This window comes from Pygoscelis adeliae, unplaced genomic scaffold (assembly GCF_000699105.1).
Source record: "Pygoscelis adeliae isolate BGI_AS28 unplaced genomic scaffold, ASM69910v1 Scaffold44, whole genome shotgun sequence".
Lineage (NCBI taxonomy): Eukaryota > Metazoa > Chordata > Aves > Sphenisciformes > Spheniscidae > Pygoscelis > Pygoscelis adeliae.
Window position 1 is genome coordinate 814,110 of NW_008824761.1, and position 15,753 is coordinate 829,862.

General features: G+C 37.1%; 1 protein-coding gene across 1 annotated transcript in view; it reads left to right on the top strand.

Moving 5' to 3' along the window:
• Positions 1–911: 911 nt before the first annotated feature.
• Positions 912–15,753, top strand: part of DIS3 (DIS3 exosome endoribonuclease and 3'-5' exoribonuclease) — a 22,346-nt gene continuing 7,504 nt past the window's right edge. Inside the window, exons 1-16 of the mRNA XM_009323528.1 lie at positions 912–938; positions 2,044–2,201; positions 2,918–3,111; positions 3,228–3,301; positions 4,442–4,609; positions 5,537–5,701; positions 6,634–6,747; positions 6,835–6,972; positions 8,066–8,212; positions 10,453–10,569; positions 11,437–11,538; positions 12,227–12,291; positions 12,376–12,460; positions 13,103–13,230; positions 13,698–13,784; positions 14,819–14,975. Of these exons, the coding sequence (XP_009321803.1) occupies positions 912–938; positions 2,044–2,201; positions 2,918–3,111; positions 3,228–3,301; positions 4,442–4,609; positions 5,537–5,701; positions 6,634–6,747; positions 6,835–6,972; positions 8,066–8,212; positions 10,453–10,569; positions 11,437–11,538; positions 12,227–12,291; positions 12,376–12,460; positions 13,103–13,230; positions 13,698–13,784; positions 14,819–14,975 (1,926 nt within the window). The remainder of the gene's footprint in view (positions 939–2,043; positions 2,202–2,917; positions 3,112–3,227; positions 3,302–4,441; positions 4,610–5,536; positions 5,702–6,633; positions 6,748–6,834; positions 6,973–8,065; positions 8,213–10,452; positions 10,570–11,436; positions 11,539–12,226; positions 12,292–12,375; positions 12,461–13,102; positions 13,231–13,697; positions 13,785–14,818; positions 14,976–15,753) is intronic.

The following is a 15,753-nucleotide window of genomic DNA, read 5'->3' on the forward strand; positions in this document are numbered from 1 at the left end:
CCCGGGCGCCGGGGAGGGCCCGCCGCCTCCCTCTGGGCCCGGCCGTCCCCCCTGCGGAGCCTTAACCCCCGCTGCAGCCTTGCTTAAATCCGCGTGGGTGCGAGCTACCCCGCTCCCCTTAGGCCTGGGGCTCGGGCATCCTTCCTGGAGGGGCGTGTTTAGCGGTGCGCTGTCGGGCTTGGGTCTTCCCCTTGTTGCTTGCGTCTGCTTGATCGCCGGGTGGGTGGCCTTTTCTTTCCCTGCCAGCTACTGAGGAGGCCTTCAGCATCTCCCATAGTCCGGTTTTAGACTGCTTTCCGGTTTTATAATTTGCTGCCTGAACGGTAGGAATAAAGAGCAACATCTTTCTCGTTTGTTGTGGTCTGATGTGGGTACGTAAAGGCAGGCAAGGAGAGTGAGTAGGCTCTGAAGCAGCGGTCGGGATCTGCAGGTGGTCACTGAATTTTCCTGTAAACGTGAATTGTCCTAAATACCTATTCTCTCTTTCAGAGACTGTCGTAGGCTTAGGTTCTTTATACTGTGACATTGATTTCAAGTAATGGATAGAGGCTGCAAAACCATCCCATGTACAGCTCTGGAAGCATGGGATGAACTTTACTCTGCAGCCCGTCACTAATTGTGCAAAGGCTTGAGTCTGGGCAGTGCAGGCAGCAGAACTCCAGGTTGGGAGGCAGTGAATTCCCAAGCTAGATGCCTGACTTTTTTTTTTTTTTTGATTGCTTTTGAATACATCTGTAGAAAGAAAGCCCCATGCAGACGTTGGAGACTGGAAGTAATTCATGAATCCCGACATGGATTACTCGGGAGAGGGGCACAACACTCATGTTTTAGCAGTTACCCATCCCAAAAGTTGGTAGTAAGGATTTTCTTCCCAAAACAGCAAGTCAAGGGATGTTTTCAGCCTGTTACCCATGGACTTCTTGGTGTCTGTTGGCAAAGTTTGTATATACATACTACAGAGCGCTCTGAGAATGTGCCGGGGTACGCTGCCATGAACTGGAGCAGCGGGGATTAGCAAGTCTCGGTAACAGTAGGAAAAGTTTCACCTAGCAACTGGAACAGGATTGCAACAGTAAGACTTGGCCTGGTAATTCAGCTTGTGCATAGAATAATATTGGATTTCTTGCCCTACGAACATGGCTCTAAATCTTTTAGGTCATCATAACATCAGGTGCAGAGAAGCTTGGTCTGGCATTGCTTTTTGATTCTTTTAGCCATGCCCTCTAGAGCCTTATTGCTGTCTCTTTTTGGAGGTGGGTTCACACAGCTCCTTGCCACAAGCTTAGGAAATTAAGCTCACCTTTATCTCCTGATAGGAGCATGGATTTTTGGTGTAGGTATGTCTCTCTTGCACACCACGGCTGTCAGGAGTTGGCAAAGAAAAGTGCTGAAAATTTTTTAATGGATTTCCTCAAAAAAAAGTCTTTGAAAAGGTGAAGAGCAGCTGACAGAATTCCAATTGATTTGAATGTGCAGAAATTAAAATTGCAGTGCAGCAGTGGGATTTTTTTTTGACATCTTAAGCCTACACATGCCTAGGCATGTCCGTGTTAGCTGTGTAACAGTGGTCAGATACTATTTTATGGTTTGCATTGCTCACAAAGACATATGCCAGATAGCCTTTAAATTATGTTGGATTACTGTCAGATTGTGCATAGATGTATTTTGTTTACGAAGATTATAATTTACAAGAACCCATCTTATGTAAACAAGATTTCTAGTGTACATCTGGCCTTAAATTTGATTGGAGTCCTGCATATGTTGGGGCTGAATTTGCTGGAAGTCAGAATAAGTCCTTATCTTCACTCCAGCAAAATTCAGGTCACGAAGAGGCTGGAAAATCCTATTTGAACCTTTTGCCCACAAGCAGGAGGAAGCAGTTTAATATACTGTTCAGTTTCCCAACAGTGAGAGAAAAAGGCAGAAGTAGTGCAACTCATTATTCATGTTAGCTTTTTACATATTAACCAAACAAATATTTCAAGTCCTGTTATTGGATAGAATTAAACAACAATTTTGATTCATTTCCATTTTGTTCCTCAGATTGATATACTTGAAGATCCTGTTATTAAGAATGTCATTGTGCTACAGACAGTCTTACAAGAAGTTAGGAATCGGAGTGCACCAGTGTACAAGCGAATTAGAGACGTGATTGGAAACCCTGAAAAACATTTCTATTCTTTCACCAATGAACATCATCGGTAAGGTGTGGAATAGGGTATAGTAAAGTTGTACTGATGTCCAGTAAAAGAAACTGGGAAACAGAACTGGAACATGTGAACTAGGTAAAAAAAAAAAAACATAAGGTTGAGGTGCATAGAACTCTATACTTCTAAGGAATCCTATTGAGAAATAGTTGCATGTTTCAGGAGCTTTTCTGTTTTATGATTAATGTAAGCATATATATTATGAAAAGGTGGTTAGAATATTGAATAAAGTTTATAAAGACTAACTTCGGCAATGGAATAATGCTTTTCCATTTTAGTGTCTCTTTAAAACATTAAAAAATCTGTTCATTTGTGACAGAAAGCTCTAAGATGTGAAGAGCAATTAATTTGCCTTTATTTGTGCTCACAAGTCGTTTCCACTACTGCAGTATCATAGTTCTAGCATCTCGAATGCAGTCCTCTTCAATCGTCAGTGAGAAGGTTGTATTAGAAATTAACACTTCCTTGCTATTTTTCTTGACTTCCGTCTCCTGACCCTTCTTCAGTGGCCTATAGAGTGTTACACATATATAGTATAAATATATTATTATTAAAATTATTATATTGTTGTATTATTATTATTATTAAATTGGTACAGTGATGATTCTTTTGGCCTCACACTCTTGATCTTGTTTGTCTGAAAAATTTTGGTAAGTATGGATAGATGTTGGGATTTGTTTTGTTTTGTTTCCCCCCTTTTATTTATTTAGAGAAACATACATAGAGCAAGAGCAAGGAGAAACTTCTAATGACCGCAATGACAGAGCCATTCGAGTAGCAGTAAAATGGTACAATGAACACTTGAAGAAAATACAGGATGAGGAGAAGATCCAAGTCATCTTTTTAACAAATGACAGAACTAATAAAGAGAAAGCTCTAGAGGAAGGGATAACTGCTTATACATGTAAGTGAAGTGGCATGTATGTTAAATTTATTGCTCAGATATACAATCTCAGCAGTGTCTTCATACCTAAATCCCGTGCATCTCTTGCATAAATATTTATGTGTGTGCTTTTGTAGGTGAGGAGTATATAAAAAGCTTGATAGCTAATCCTGATCTTGTAGATCGTCTTGCTTGTGTATCTGATGAAGGGGTATGTTTTTATTTTCTTTTTATAAAATAAATTAATCACAAATGGTTTGCAGTATATTATTGGACACCATATGTCAGGCTAATAGCATCAGTTTAGAAAATGAGGACTCTGGACTTTACTACCATTTTGGCAGTACAACTTTTGACAGCTGAAGAGAAAAAAGGAAATATTGCAGCTGTTTTTACTGCTGCTTATATGCCTATTAGCAGGTATCTAGTTATTTGTAAAAAGCCATTTGCTTTAGATAACTGGTGGGAAGATGAGAGTAATAACAATTGGTTAAAGAAAGTGTATAAATATTAGAAATTGAAACAAAATGAAAACTACAGAAGTGTATATTGCAAACCATTTAGGTCTTTGTTTTGTGTCTATTATTTGAAAATTTATGTTAACTTATTGATCAAAAGCATTTTCTATCAAAAGCTCTGGTTTTTGTGATCAGTTAAGTTGACTTAAGTGCATGCTGCTACATCCTCTTCTATTTCCTTGTGCTTTGTGTTTATCAGAACCAAGACTTATATTTTCACATAAGACTGATATAGCCGAAAACTAACACCACCAAAAAATGGGAAGGTTAATTTCATCAGTTAGTTCTAATGGAATGGAGTGGAACATGCAAGAGTGGGAAGAAAGTGGAGGGCTCAGCTGATCTTTTCAGCGGTTAGCTGTAGTTCATTCAGCTTTAACCAATTGTCTGACTGCTCCAAAGTTTAATCACAGTATTGTGTTTTCATAATGCTCCATATAGCTCACAGTATATGTTTACACTGTGTGCTATACTCTTTACTATGTAGTACTATGCTAATACTTTCTTCAGTAAGTATGTGTTTAGTCAGTATATCCAAATCAATGTAAAAGTGTATGTCACTTGTGCAGTATCTTTTAAAGTAACTGCAGGCAAACAGGAGAAGAAAAGGAAGCATTCCTAGAATTGTCATGTTTCTGTGTTCTTTGTGCTTTTTATGCTTCATTAGAAAAATTACTGCTTAATAATAGTTTTTCATTATTGTGCATATTCATACCTACACATAGTTACAATTTTGGAGTTTGCTAGCTTGAGTGTCACGTTCCTGAGCTCACTTTTGGAATAATCATGAATACAAAAGACTGAAAATGTCTTTTTTTTTTTTTTTTTTAAAGAAAAAAATAGAAAGTGGAAAAATAATTTTCCCAGAACATATTCCTCTTAGCAAACTGCAGCAAGGAATAAAATCTGGTATTTACCTCCAAGGAACTTACAGGGCAAGCAGAGATAATTATCTTGAAGCTACTGTTTGGGTTCATGGAGATGCTGAAGAAAACAAAGAGGTGAGTTCTTAATTTTGACTTCATGCTGTGAATTTTAACTAGCCTCAGTAATGACTTAAAATGTAATTCTTTCATGGTGATGGATGTTGTTAAAAAGGAGCATTTTAGTAATTTTTCCTCTTCTGTGTTTTTCTGACTTTTTTGCTTTGTTTTTGTCTGTTTATTTGTACAGACAACTGAAATGTTGACTGCGATCTTTTCAAAAAGTGAATAATGTCTTTAAAATTACACTTTGTGCTTTGATAAAGTATTTGATAAAGTTGAATCTTAGTTGTTAATAGTTTTTCAATTGACTTGAATATAACACTTTTAATAGTTTGAAATATATGGTGAAAGACAGAGAAACATGTTTGTAGGAGGATTTTCAGAAAAACTGTGGTGAGCCCTTGTGGGGGACTCTCGCTTTATTTCCCCTGCTATTTTCATGCCTGGTGATGAGTAGATGGGCTGTTCCCCTCCAAGCAGTTAACCCAGCTGTCTGCCTACTGGATTCTCTGTTGGTACAGTTGTATAGACGCTGTTTCCAAGCAGCAGCAGTTGTCTCCTCCCTCCCTATTTGTAGTGGCAGCTGAGGTGCTTCTCTGGCTCTCCGTTTCTTTTATTCCTATCTCCCAGTAGTCTGTGGAGTCCCTTAGCCTGCAAAAATAGGACAATTGTCTGATTTAAAAAAAAAAAAAAAGTCTGGGGAAAATAAATTATTTTTATAGAGGCAATTGGAATCCTGAAATAGTATCATCACTACTGAAAGAAACCTAAGCAGAGGAAGAAAATGCCTCACAAATATGCCTTAAAATGTTCTTTAGATTGCAGAGCCTGTTATACGTGGATACTCTTCTGTTACTCTGCTTTGATTTGGGTCTTCTGTTGCTATCGTCATGAATCATCATCATCAACGCATTTTCATTTTTTGTTTTCTAAAAAATCCAGATAATTATACAGGGACTGAAACATTTAAACCGAGCAGTTCATGAAGATATTGTAGCTGTGGAGTTGTTGGCAAGAGATGAATGGGTGGCACCGTCCTCAGTGGTGTTGCAGGATGATGGCCAGAATGAAGATGACATTGAAAATGAAGAGGAGAAAGAAAACATTGTATGGATTAAATAATTTTTTACTTAAGTTGAGAGAGATGAAATCTGCAATACCCTGACAGTGTTTGTTAGGCTTTACATTTATACATCCTTTTTATACTGACTCCTAAAAGCTATTGTGAATATGGAAATTATAAACCTTAATTGTAGTCCTACAGTTGCGTTAAATACGTGAATATGTATAAAATGGATACTTTTTAATTAATCCCAATTGGAAATTCCCACATCACTTTGTTAAACTTAATAAATCTAAAAGTTACTGAGTGGTAGTCAGGTAATAATGCAAAACTATATGCTGATGTGCAGATAAGGATTTGCTAGAATAGAAACAGATGTTGTATCACGATGACAGTCAGCTTTTATAGGCAATGCATATGTTTGGAACCAGTTGTAAAATATTCTTTAGCTTCTTGCAGTAATTCTGCTTAATGTGCATGCAGTGCACACACGTATACCCTGTCCAACAAATATTTGCATTTCTTCAGAAACATGATCTTCCCACTGAGTTCCATGGGAATGTTTTTTAATGACTGTGTTTAGAATTACTGGAGAATTCTCAAGCAACATTAAAGGGCTCCTAAAAATTATAATAATAGCTTGGAAAAGAAAATGGAGATAGTTGTGGAGTAAGCAGAGACAGTGGAACAAGGTAACATTTCTTCGGAGTCTTTCTGCTGTTCTTTGTTTTTCTGAAACAATGTCCATTAAACAAAAACAAAACCACAACAAAGTAGTCATGTCACATACTAAAAATATTAAAAGTCATGCAAAGCACAGGGAGACATAGTTCCATTTATGAAGTCATAATAGAATTTATGGCACTATTGTGACACATAAGTTGTTACCACCAAGGTTTGAGATACATGCGGTAGTCAAACACGTTAACATGAGTTCAAAGAGTTTTGTGTTTTTAACCTATGTGTTTTCTACCAGCTGAAGACTGCTGTTAGCAAGGACATGCTGAGACCTACAGGAAAAGTAGTGGGCATTATAAAACGAAACTGGCGACCGTTTTGTGGCATGCTTTCCAAATCACAGATCAAAGAGGTAAGGAAATAAGCAAGTTATTGTAGGTGCAGATATTTTTTTTCCTTTAATTAGAAATTATTTGTTCCTTTTTCTGGCTGTTAATAGGCAAGGCGCCATTTGTTTACACCAGCTGATCGCAGAATTCCTCGCATTCGAATAGAAACAAGACAAGCAGATACACTGGAAGGACAAAGAATAGTTGTTGCTATTGATGGTTGGCCCAGGAATTCCAGGTATCCTAATGTAAGTTTAAGTGTTTTCTTCTGAACTTTTATCTGTCCCATTTTTATGTGCTTATTAGGTAAGATGTTTATTATTATCTGCAACGCTGAGTAACTTCAAAAAGCATTGATGTGAATTTTAAGTTCTTTGAGTGCCATTCTTTGATGGTGCAAATTAAGGAAGTCTTGAAATTATTTAGCTTAGTCTTACCCCCAAAAAGCAGGTATGGGCTATCATACTTGGTGCTTGGTGCTCACGTTCTGCAGTGAACGTATATGTGCTAACTAAGGTGTTTTATTTAGCCGAACTAGGGACCGCGTTGTTTTAGTCTGGGTTCCTAGAAATGTGAACCTTCCGCTGTGGCTTTGCTCATCCATACACTGATGACCATCCTGGCAAGTAGTTTCAAACACTTTGGCCAAATTCAGTTGTATTGCCAGTGGGGCAGAGTTACAGGTAATTAAGTTCTTAAAAGTTCTTTGTAAATAAACAGGAGGTTATAAGAGAAATTGAGGACACTAGCTTCAATTTGTGTTGAACACTAACTAGGTTTTGAAGAGGCATCCGTTGCCTTGTGTAGGAATGCATAGCTTGTAATGAACGAGAGCACAGCTCTCACCCATGTTTAGAGAAATGAAGGAAACTTGGAATATATGGAAGGAGTGTTAAGACGATGACAGCATTGCTGCAGAGGATGAGACATGAGAAAGGAAGTAGAGTTAATGTGGTGCTAGGGAGTGGGATGTGTGGCACAACACAAACCCATAGAGAAATTAGACCTTACTAGTTTTGCTGCTTATGCAGCAATGTTTTTTCTTTCCTGCAAAACTGCATTGCTACATTTACAATTTTTGCAGTCTTAGATGTGGAGAATTTAGTGCCATTTGAGGAAAAGAGGGGGAAGTACAAAGTTCAGACTTACTGAATCAATTGAATGTTTGGAATTAAATTTCTCTCTTAAAGATGAGAAAGCTGACTGAAGAAGGAAAGATTACTCCTGTATAGTTTAATATACTAATAACCTGTGAGATAATGGTCTGAATACTTATTTTTGAGCAAACAATATTGCCTGATGTGCTTGTGTATATTTGTATGTATGTATATTGTTTCTCAGGGTCATTTTGTAAAGAACTTGGGAAGTGCTGGAGATAAGGAGACCGAGACAGAAGTTCTTTTGCTTGAACATGATGTCCCTCATCAGCCTTTTTCCCAGGGTGTCCTTAGTTTCCTACCAAAAATGCCATGGACCATTACAGAACAGGTAATAACTTTTAAATTATTGTAATAATTACTGTGTCTTCTCCTGCAAATAAAACTGTGACATTCCTGGATATCCCAGTGCACCAAAAATAGAGGAAAAATGTTGTCCAAAACCATTTTGTCTTAGGGTGGACTTTCAGCCAGATTTCCTGTGGAAACAAGGCCTCTGCAAGTTTTTGGGTTTTGGCTAAAACTGTGTTTGTTAGAGAGAGACATTTTAAGATAAAAACCATATTACAGGTTTCATTAAAAAATAAAAATATAAAAAAAAAATTTTTTTGCAAAGGAGAGAGACTACGATTCAAATGATTATAAGATCATCCCTAAGAGTTTTTCATCTTGTCAAATAGGTTTGTAACCAAACGTGGCAGCCTGTGTCATCACTAAAATAATCTGAGGAGAGGAGACTTTAATATATCCTGCTATAATCCAGTAAAATAATTATAGAAAGAGAAACTGGTGTTTGCAGAATTGCTCGTTTTAAATGCTGTTAGTGAATTTCAGGTTCTCCCCCAGTAGCTTAAATATGGGAAATGGTTGCTTTAAAAGGTATGGAAAAATGTCATCTGGGAACAATTTGACCATGGTATGTTTTTGTTTTGGGCTGGGCTAGTTTTTTTTGTTTTGTGTTGGGCTGAGCTGAGTGTTTTTTTCTGTGCATTTTGTGTATGTTAATTTCTTTGAGATGGGCTGCTTTTATTATAATTTATTACCTAGTCCTATTCTTTTGAATGTGGAAACTGAAGGAGGGATCTTTGTGTAAATTAGCTGTCTAAAAGTCAGTTGTCTAGTCTAAGATACCTATCTGAGATCTTTTTGTAGCCATCATACAAAGGTACATACTTCCAAAGTGTGCAGTTCTTTCAGCTGTCTAGACATCTAAGCCTTAGAAAGCTGAAGTAGTTGAGGGCAATCATATCCTAAACAATTTGTCCAGCTGGACATAGTTAAAATTTCACTTAAAAAAATCTTGATTCCTGGTTCTGCTAATTCTGAGATCATAGAATCATAGCATGGTTTGGGTTGGAAAGGACCTTAAAGATCATCTAGTTCCAACCCCCCTGTCAAGGGCAGGGACACCTTCCCTTGACCAGGTTGCTCAAAGCCCCATCCAACCTGGCCCTGAACACTTCCAGGGATGGGGCATCCACAACTTCTCTGGGCAACCTGTTCCAGTGCCTCACCACCCTCATAGTGAAGATTATATCTAATCTAAATTATATCTAATCTAAATCTACCCTCTTTCAGTTTAAAGCCATTACCCCTTGTCCCATCACTACCTGCCCTTGTAAAAAGTCCCTCTCCAGCTTTCTTGTGGGCCCCCTACAGGTACTGGAAGGCTGCAATAAGGTCTCCCCAGAGCCTTCTCTTCTCCAGGCTGAACAACCCCAACTCTCTCAGCCTTTCTTCATAGGAGAGGTGCTCCAGCCCTCTGATCATCTTCATGGTCCTCCTCTGGACTCGCTCCAACAGGTCCATGTCCTTCTTATGTTGGGGGCCCCAGAGCTGAATGCAGTACTCCAGGTGGGGTCTCACGAGAGCGGAGTAGAGGGGGAGAATCACCTCCCTCAACCTGCTGGCCACGCTTCTTTTGATGCAGCCCAGGATACGATTGGCCTTCTGGGCTGCGAGCACACACTGCTGGCTCATGTTAAGCTTCTCATCAGTCAACACCCCAAGTCCTTCTCGGCAGGCCTGCTCTCAATCCCTTCATCCCCCAGCCTGTATTTGTGCTTGGGATTGCCCCCACCCATGTGCAGGACCTTGCCCTTGGCCTTGTTGAACTTCATGAGGTTCACATGGGCCCACCTCTCAAGCCTGTCCAGGTCCCTCTGGATGGCATCCCGTCAGGCATGTCAACCGCACCACTCAGCTTTGTGTCATCTGCAAACTTCCTGAGGGTGCACTCAATCCCACTATCCGTGTCGCTGATAAAGATGTGAAGATCATGAAAAGATTGTGGTTTTATTCTGTTTCTCTTCCTGTTTGCTGTAAAACAGAATTTTTGTCAGTACTTGATCATCTTCTGTCTTAGTTTTTCTATCACTGTAGCTTCTGCATGTCTGTTTTGATCTTATAAATAAATATTACTGCAAATCTTGTCCTAAGACAGAAAAAAGCACTCTGAAAATACTTGGTTGCTTTTGAAAATCTTATGCAAAGTGCCTTTCTCAAATGATCGTTTTTACTTTCATATGGAAGATGCTCTTGAAAAACACGTTCTTGTTTTTTAAATTTCAGGATATGAAATACAGGGAGGACTTAAGGCATCTGTATGTTTGTAGTGTTGATCCTCCTGGCTGTACGGATATTGATGATGCATTACATTGTAGAGAAGTAGAAAATGGAAATATAGAGGTATTGGTTTTTTGTTTTTTGATTTTTTTTTTTAATCAAGCCAGTCATTTATTTATTTATTTACTTCCTCCTTTATTTTACGAAGAGTGTAGTAGTGGTAATAGTAAATGACATGAGCAAAGCTCCACATCTGTTGTAAAAGAAATTAATGGTGTTTGCACAACTGCAAGATGGTAATAAAGAAAGGGAGTTGATTTGTATTACATCAGTGTCAGAAGTGGGAATTTAATGTCGCCTAAATTCGCCCTGCTGTCTGCTCGTTTGGCATGGGAAATTAACATATAATTTATTTACTGCTTTAGCTAAGTATAAACATGGATATCTACAGCTAGGGTAAAAAATTATCAGTAGAAAAAGTGAAGCTACTGCTGTAGTGCCTAAGGAATGATTATTTTATTTAAAAAAAAAAAAAGCATAAAAAAGCTACAGACTTAACACCAGCTCTCTACCCCCTTATATCTGATTTAGTCAGGTTTTCTTCGTTATAAATTAATTTGTAATTGTAATAGTATAGTGTGCCAAAATGAAAGGTCTAGCAAACAGAAAAGCAACAACAAATTTGCAGTGAGCCTTGAAGAAAATGAAAAAGGTTATTTGAGCTCCCAGGCAAGAAGAGTTGCATTGGTAATGAGTATAACTTTCCACTAAATGTGTGCATGCCCTTATTTTGCATAATTGCTGCAACTATTCATTTTTTTTTAATATTGGTATGATAGGTCTTAACTATTCCTATTACTAAATATAGGAGCTGCTGAAGGGAACTGGGAATGGGTAAACTGGGTTGTAAATAAAAACTTGAGAAAGTTTCTTTCATGTTGAGAACTACTTCTGTTTCATAAGATGCATAATGGGATGCTTGTTTTTTAGGTTGGTGTACATATTGCAGACGTCAGTCATTTTATTCGCCCAGGAAATGCTTTGGATGAGGAGTCGGCAAAGAGAGGAACAACAGTATATCTGTGTGAAAAAGTAATTGTTCTCTATATAAAAAGCTTTATGTACAATTAAGAGGTTGGATTTTTCATTGCTTTCCTCTTTTAATTCTTGGGAGTAGAGACATTATCTCTCAACTAAGGGGAAAAAAAAAGTATAGACTCCTTTGGGCTGCACTTAATTTGCCTAAGACTATCAAAATGAAGGTGCTTTCTGTCATTCAGTGTGCACAGCAAGAGGGAGACATTTTTAATTTTTATTTTTTTTTTTAAAATCCATTATCTGGAGAATATACTTTTCAACTCCTGTTTGAAGCATTAATAATGTAGTTCTGAAACTGGACTACTGTTTTAATATCGATCTGGAATTGCGGAAGTGGCCTGGTTTTGCCTTTTCTATTGGTTTTTTTCTTGTGGTAGCTAAAACGCTGTTGTTTCCTATGATTTGTATTCATTACAACTGTACACTTAGTCCTGTTTATATTAACTTATTTCTCACAGACCACAATTTCTTTTCAGAAATAACTGTTACTAAAAAATTGATAATTAAAATCGATCTTGGAATGAATTTCCTCTAAAGTAGCTTACTTTTCTTTCAGAAATCTGAGCTTTCTTAGCAAAAAAAATACAGTAATTTGTTGTTTCCAAGCTTTTAGTATATTAAAAGTCAGGAAATTAAAATACATACTTATAACTAGTCATGATTTTTATTCTTTACTTTGCAGAGGATTGATATGGTTCCAGAGTTACTCAGTTCCAATTTATGCTCCCTGAGATCTAATGTGGACAGGTACATGTATATGATCCATACTTTGATCCTGACAAGAAACTCCAGGTGTTTATATGTGGATTTTAACAGATTTCTCTCTCATAGGCTTGCATTTTCATGTATATGGGAGATGAACCATAAAGCTGAAATTCTAAAAACCAGATTTACGAAGAGTATTATTAATTCCAAGGTTAGTCACATAAACATTATTATACTTCTGAAAAAAAGCTGGAGACCTTTTTATAAAAACAATGATCAACAGACTTGATAATGAAGTTTTCTTCTTTCTGTTTATTGATTTAAATTTTCTTAGAATTAGAAAATTCTAAAAATAAAATGTTCGATTCTGCCCTGTTATTTTAAATCTCAAAGGCCTCGATGTTTTTTGCGTGGTTACTTTGTTATGATATTTCATTTTAAAAGTATAAATGTATTGATATATATATATTGGACATGGTTGGTATATACCAGCTAGTCATAATTTTAAGTTAAATTCAGTACACTCTGTAGGTATTTAATATATTTCTGAAAATTAGACCTCTGATGTATAAAATAGATCTGTGATCAGCATAAAAAAAACCACTGTAACTGCCTGGTATTTCTTAATATCTTGCTTAGGTCTGTCCTGTTTTGTCCTGTTTTTGTCATTACTCTTCGAGAATGACATGCATTTAGGTGTTGAATGTAAAGCTTTCTATTATTGTGAACCAACTTTGACAGCAAACTGTAGTTTCTGCAACAGAACTATGTTTTTCTTTTCAGTATTCAATTATGTATCATGGTGTCTCTCTTTTTTGGTTTTTTTTTTTGTTTTGTTTTTAACCTCTTCAAGGCTTCTCTTACATATGCCGAAGCACAGATGAGAATTGATTCAGCAGCTATGAATGATGATATTACTACCAGCCTACGTGGACTAAACAAATTAGCAAAAATTCTGAAGAAGAAAAGAATTGATAATGGGTAAACTGTGCAGTGTCCCTGTTACCTTTTATCCTGGTTTTTCTCTGGCCATTTTTTGCTGTCAAACTGTATAATGGTCCTCCGTGTCCATTTTTCCAGTGAAAATCTTTTGAAAGAGAAGTATTTTGCCATTTTGATTTGCATAAAAATGCCTATCTTGATTTCCCCAAAAATATAAACATGGGATATTAACTTTTCCTTCACAAAATCAATCAATATGGATCTCTTTACAGTCATTATAAAAACACAACCAGAGGAGTAGCATTTGAAATTTTAGGAGCTAATATTGATATGTGTCAGCATCATAATTCTGGCTAATTTGAACATTAATTCCACAGTTGTATTTTTAATTTTTGCTAATTTTAAATTACACTTTCATGATAAACGCAGATGTTGTGTACAGGCCTGCAACTCAGCTGGTGTTTCTGCTTTACTGTAATTTGTTAATACCACTTACTGTCTTCCAGAGCCTTGACACTTTCCTCACCAGAAGTTCGTTTCCACATGGACAGTGAAACTCACGATCCTATTGATCTGCAGACTAAGGAGCTCAAGTATGCATTTTATTTTCCTCAATTAGTTAATTCAGGGCAGGGATGGAATTAAAGGCATATTTAAGTAGCAACATTTACTTAATAGTGTACAGAGTTCATATAATAGCGCAGGACAATCATGAAATTACAGAATGAGTTGGGTTGGGTTGGAAGGGACCTTTAAAGATCATATAGTCCAAAGCCTCCTGCCATGGGCAGGGACATCTTTCACTAAATCAGGTTGCTCAAAGACCCGTCCAACCTGGCCTTGAACACTTCCGATGATGGGGCATCCACAACTTCTCTGGGCAAGACGATCCTAGAAAAGAGAATTCTTCTCTCTTTTTCTGCACTGTTTATGAAGCAAGTTTTGAACTGTATGCTTCATGTATGAACTTAAGTCTTTACTACTGATTTAATGGAGCACTAAGGTCCAAACTCACTATGTCCCACTGGCTTCTCTGTGATGCTCTTCTGGTTTTAACAAAGGAGAGAAAGTAGAACTCGGAGTTACGGATTACTGAAACCTTAAGAAAAACAGAGCAGTTATTGCACATGCGCAGAGTGATACAGACTGAGGAGTTCTAGAAGTGGAGCTACTGATTCAATTTCTGAAGCTCGATACTTGCTTTCTCTCATACTACTACTTAGTTTCTGTGCTAAAATCTACACTTAGTTATGTATACCGTCATGACTAAATGGTGTGCAATGTGGTGCTTTCAAACTTCATATGCACAATATTTGAACAGTACTCTTTGGAAGAAATCAAGAGGCTTATCTGTTGGTCTTTTGGGGCATTTTAAAGAGCGTTTTTCTTCAATATAATTTGTTATTTTAGAATAGTTTAGATTTTTTTCCTTCTGACTCAGTATTTGAAACTTAGTAAATAATTGTTACGTTTTTAGTCTTAAAAATGTTTGCCTAATTGTATAAATGTTCAAAACCGCTAGTTACTGTTATATAATGTTGTTAGGATGGTGGAATGTTTCTTCATTAGGCACTCAAAGTAAATATTTAATGCTTTTCTAACAATACAAAATATTTTATGTTGATAGAGAAACAAACTCCATGGTTGAAGAGTTTATGTTGCTTGCCAATGTCTCCGTAGCACAAAAAATTTACGATGAGTTCCCGGAGTTTGCCTTGCTCCGGAAACATCCTGCTCCTCCCCCATCAAATTACGACATCCTTGTGAAGGCAGCAAAGACCAAGGCAAGTTCTTACCATGCTAATTAAGTGAATTAATTGTAAAAAGCTGTGTTTTCTCTCTGGTTGGCCACTTACCCAAGAATAAGGGTTGGAAAGCAGTATTTTGAAAGTACGTTGAAATTGCTGGTACTTGTAGGAAGATATCTGTACCTCTACATGAAAGGAAGACTCTTGTGCTTTTTAAAAACCCTTTCTTAGGTAAAAAAAGCAAATCACCCTTTAAGTCTTTTGTATTGTAATTCTTGGGTGCTGTGAATGTTACTCCTCTCCAAGCCACGTGTGATTTTTTTTGAGCCAGTTTTTGGCTTTGGATCCATATACATTATTGATACACTTAAAAATCGGTCAGCCACATCAAATAACATGTCTCTCTTAAAGTCAGGAACTAAGAAAATGTGTGCATATGTGTATATAGTTTGCATCCTCTCCTTAGATCAGCTAGAATTTAGCCTGAAACAAGTCTGATTTAATTAACAAGTCTGAACTGAAAAAATGATTTTTCCTATTTTGGGATCTTTCCTTTGAGCTAAACTTTTAAAATGAACTTTCTAGGTATTGTGATGTGCATTCATATTTCCTTTCCCTTCAACTCCCCCCCCGCCTTTTTTTTTTTCTCCCTAGGGGCAAGACAGAAACCCCCAAATTCTATCAGTGGAAGATTAATAGATGAGCCCAAACCCAGCCCATTTCATTTTCCACTGCTATAAAACTGGAATAATGATAATGATTTCATTTGTACTCCAAAAATTATTTTTAAAGTACCATTTTATTTGCAAAGTTA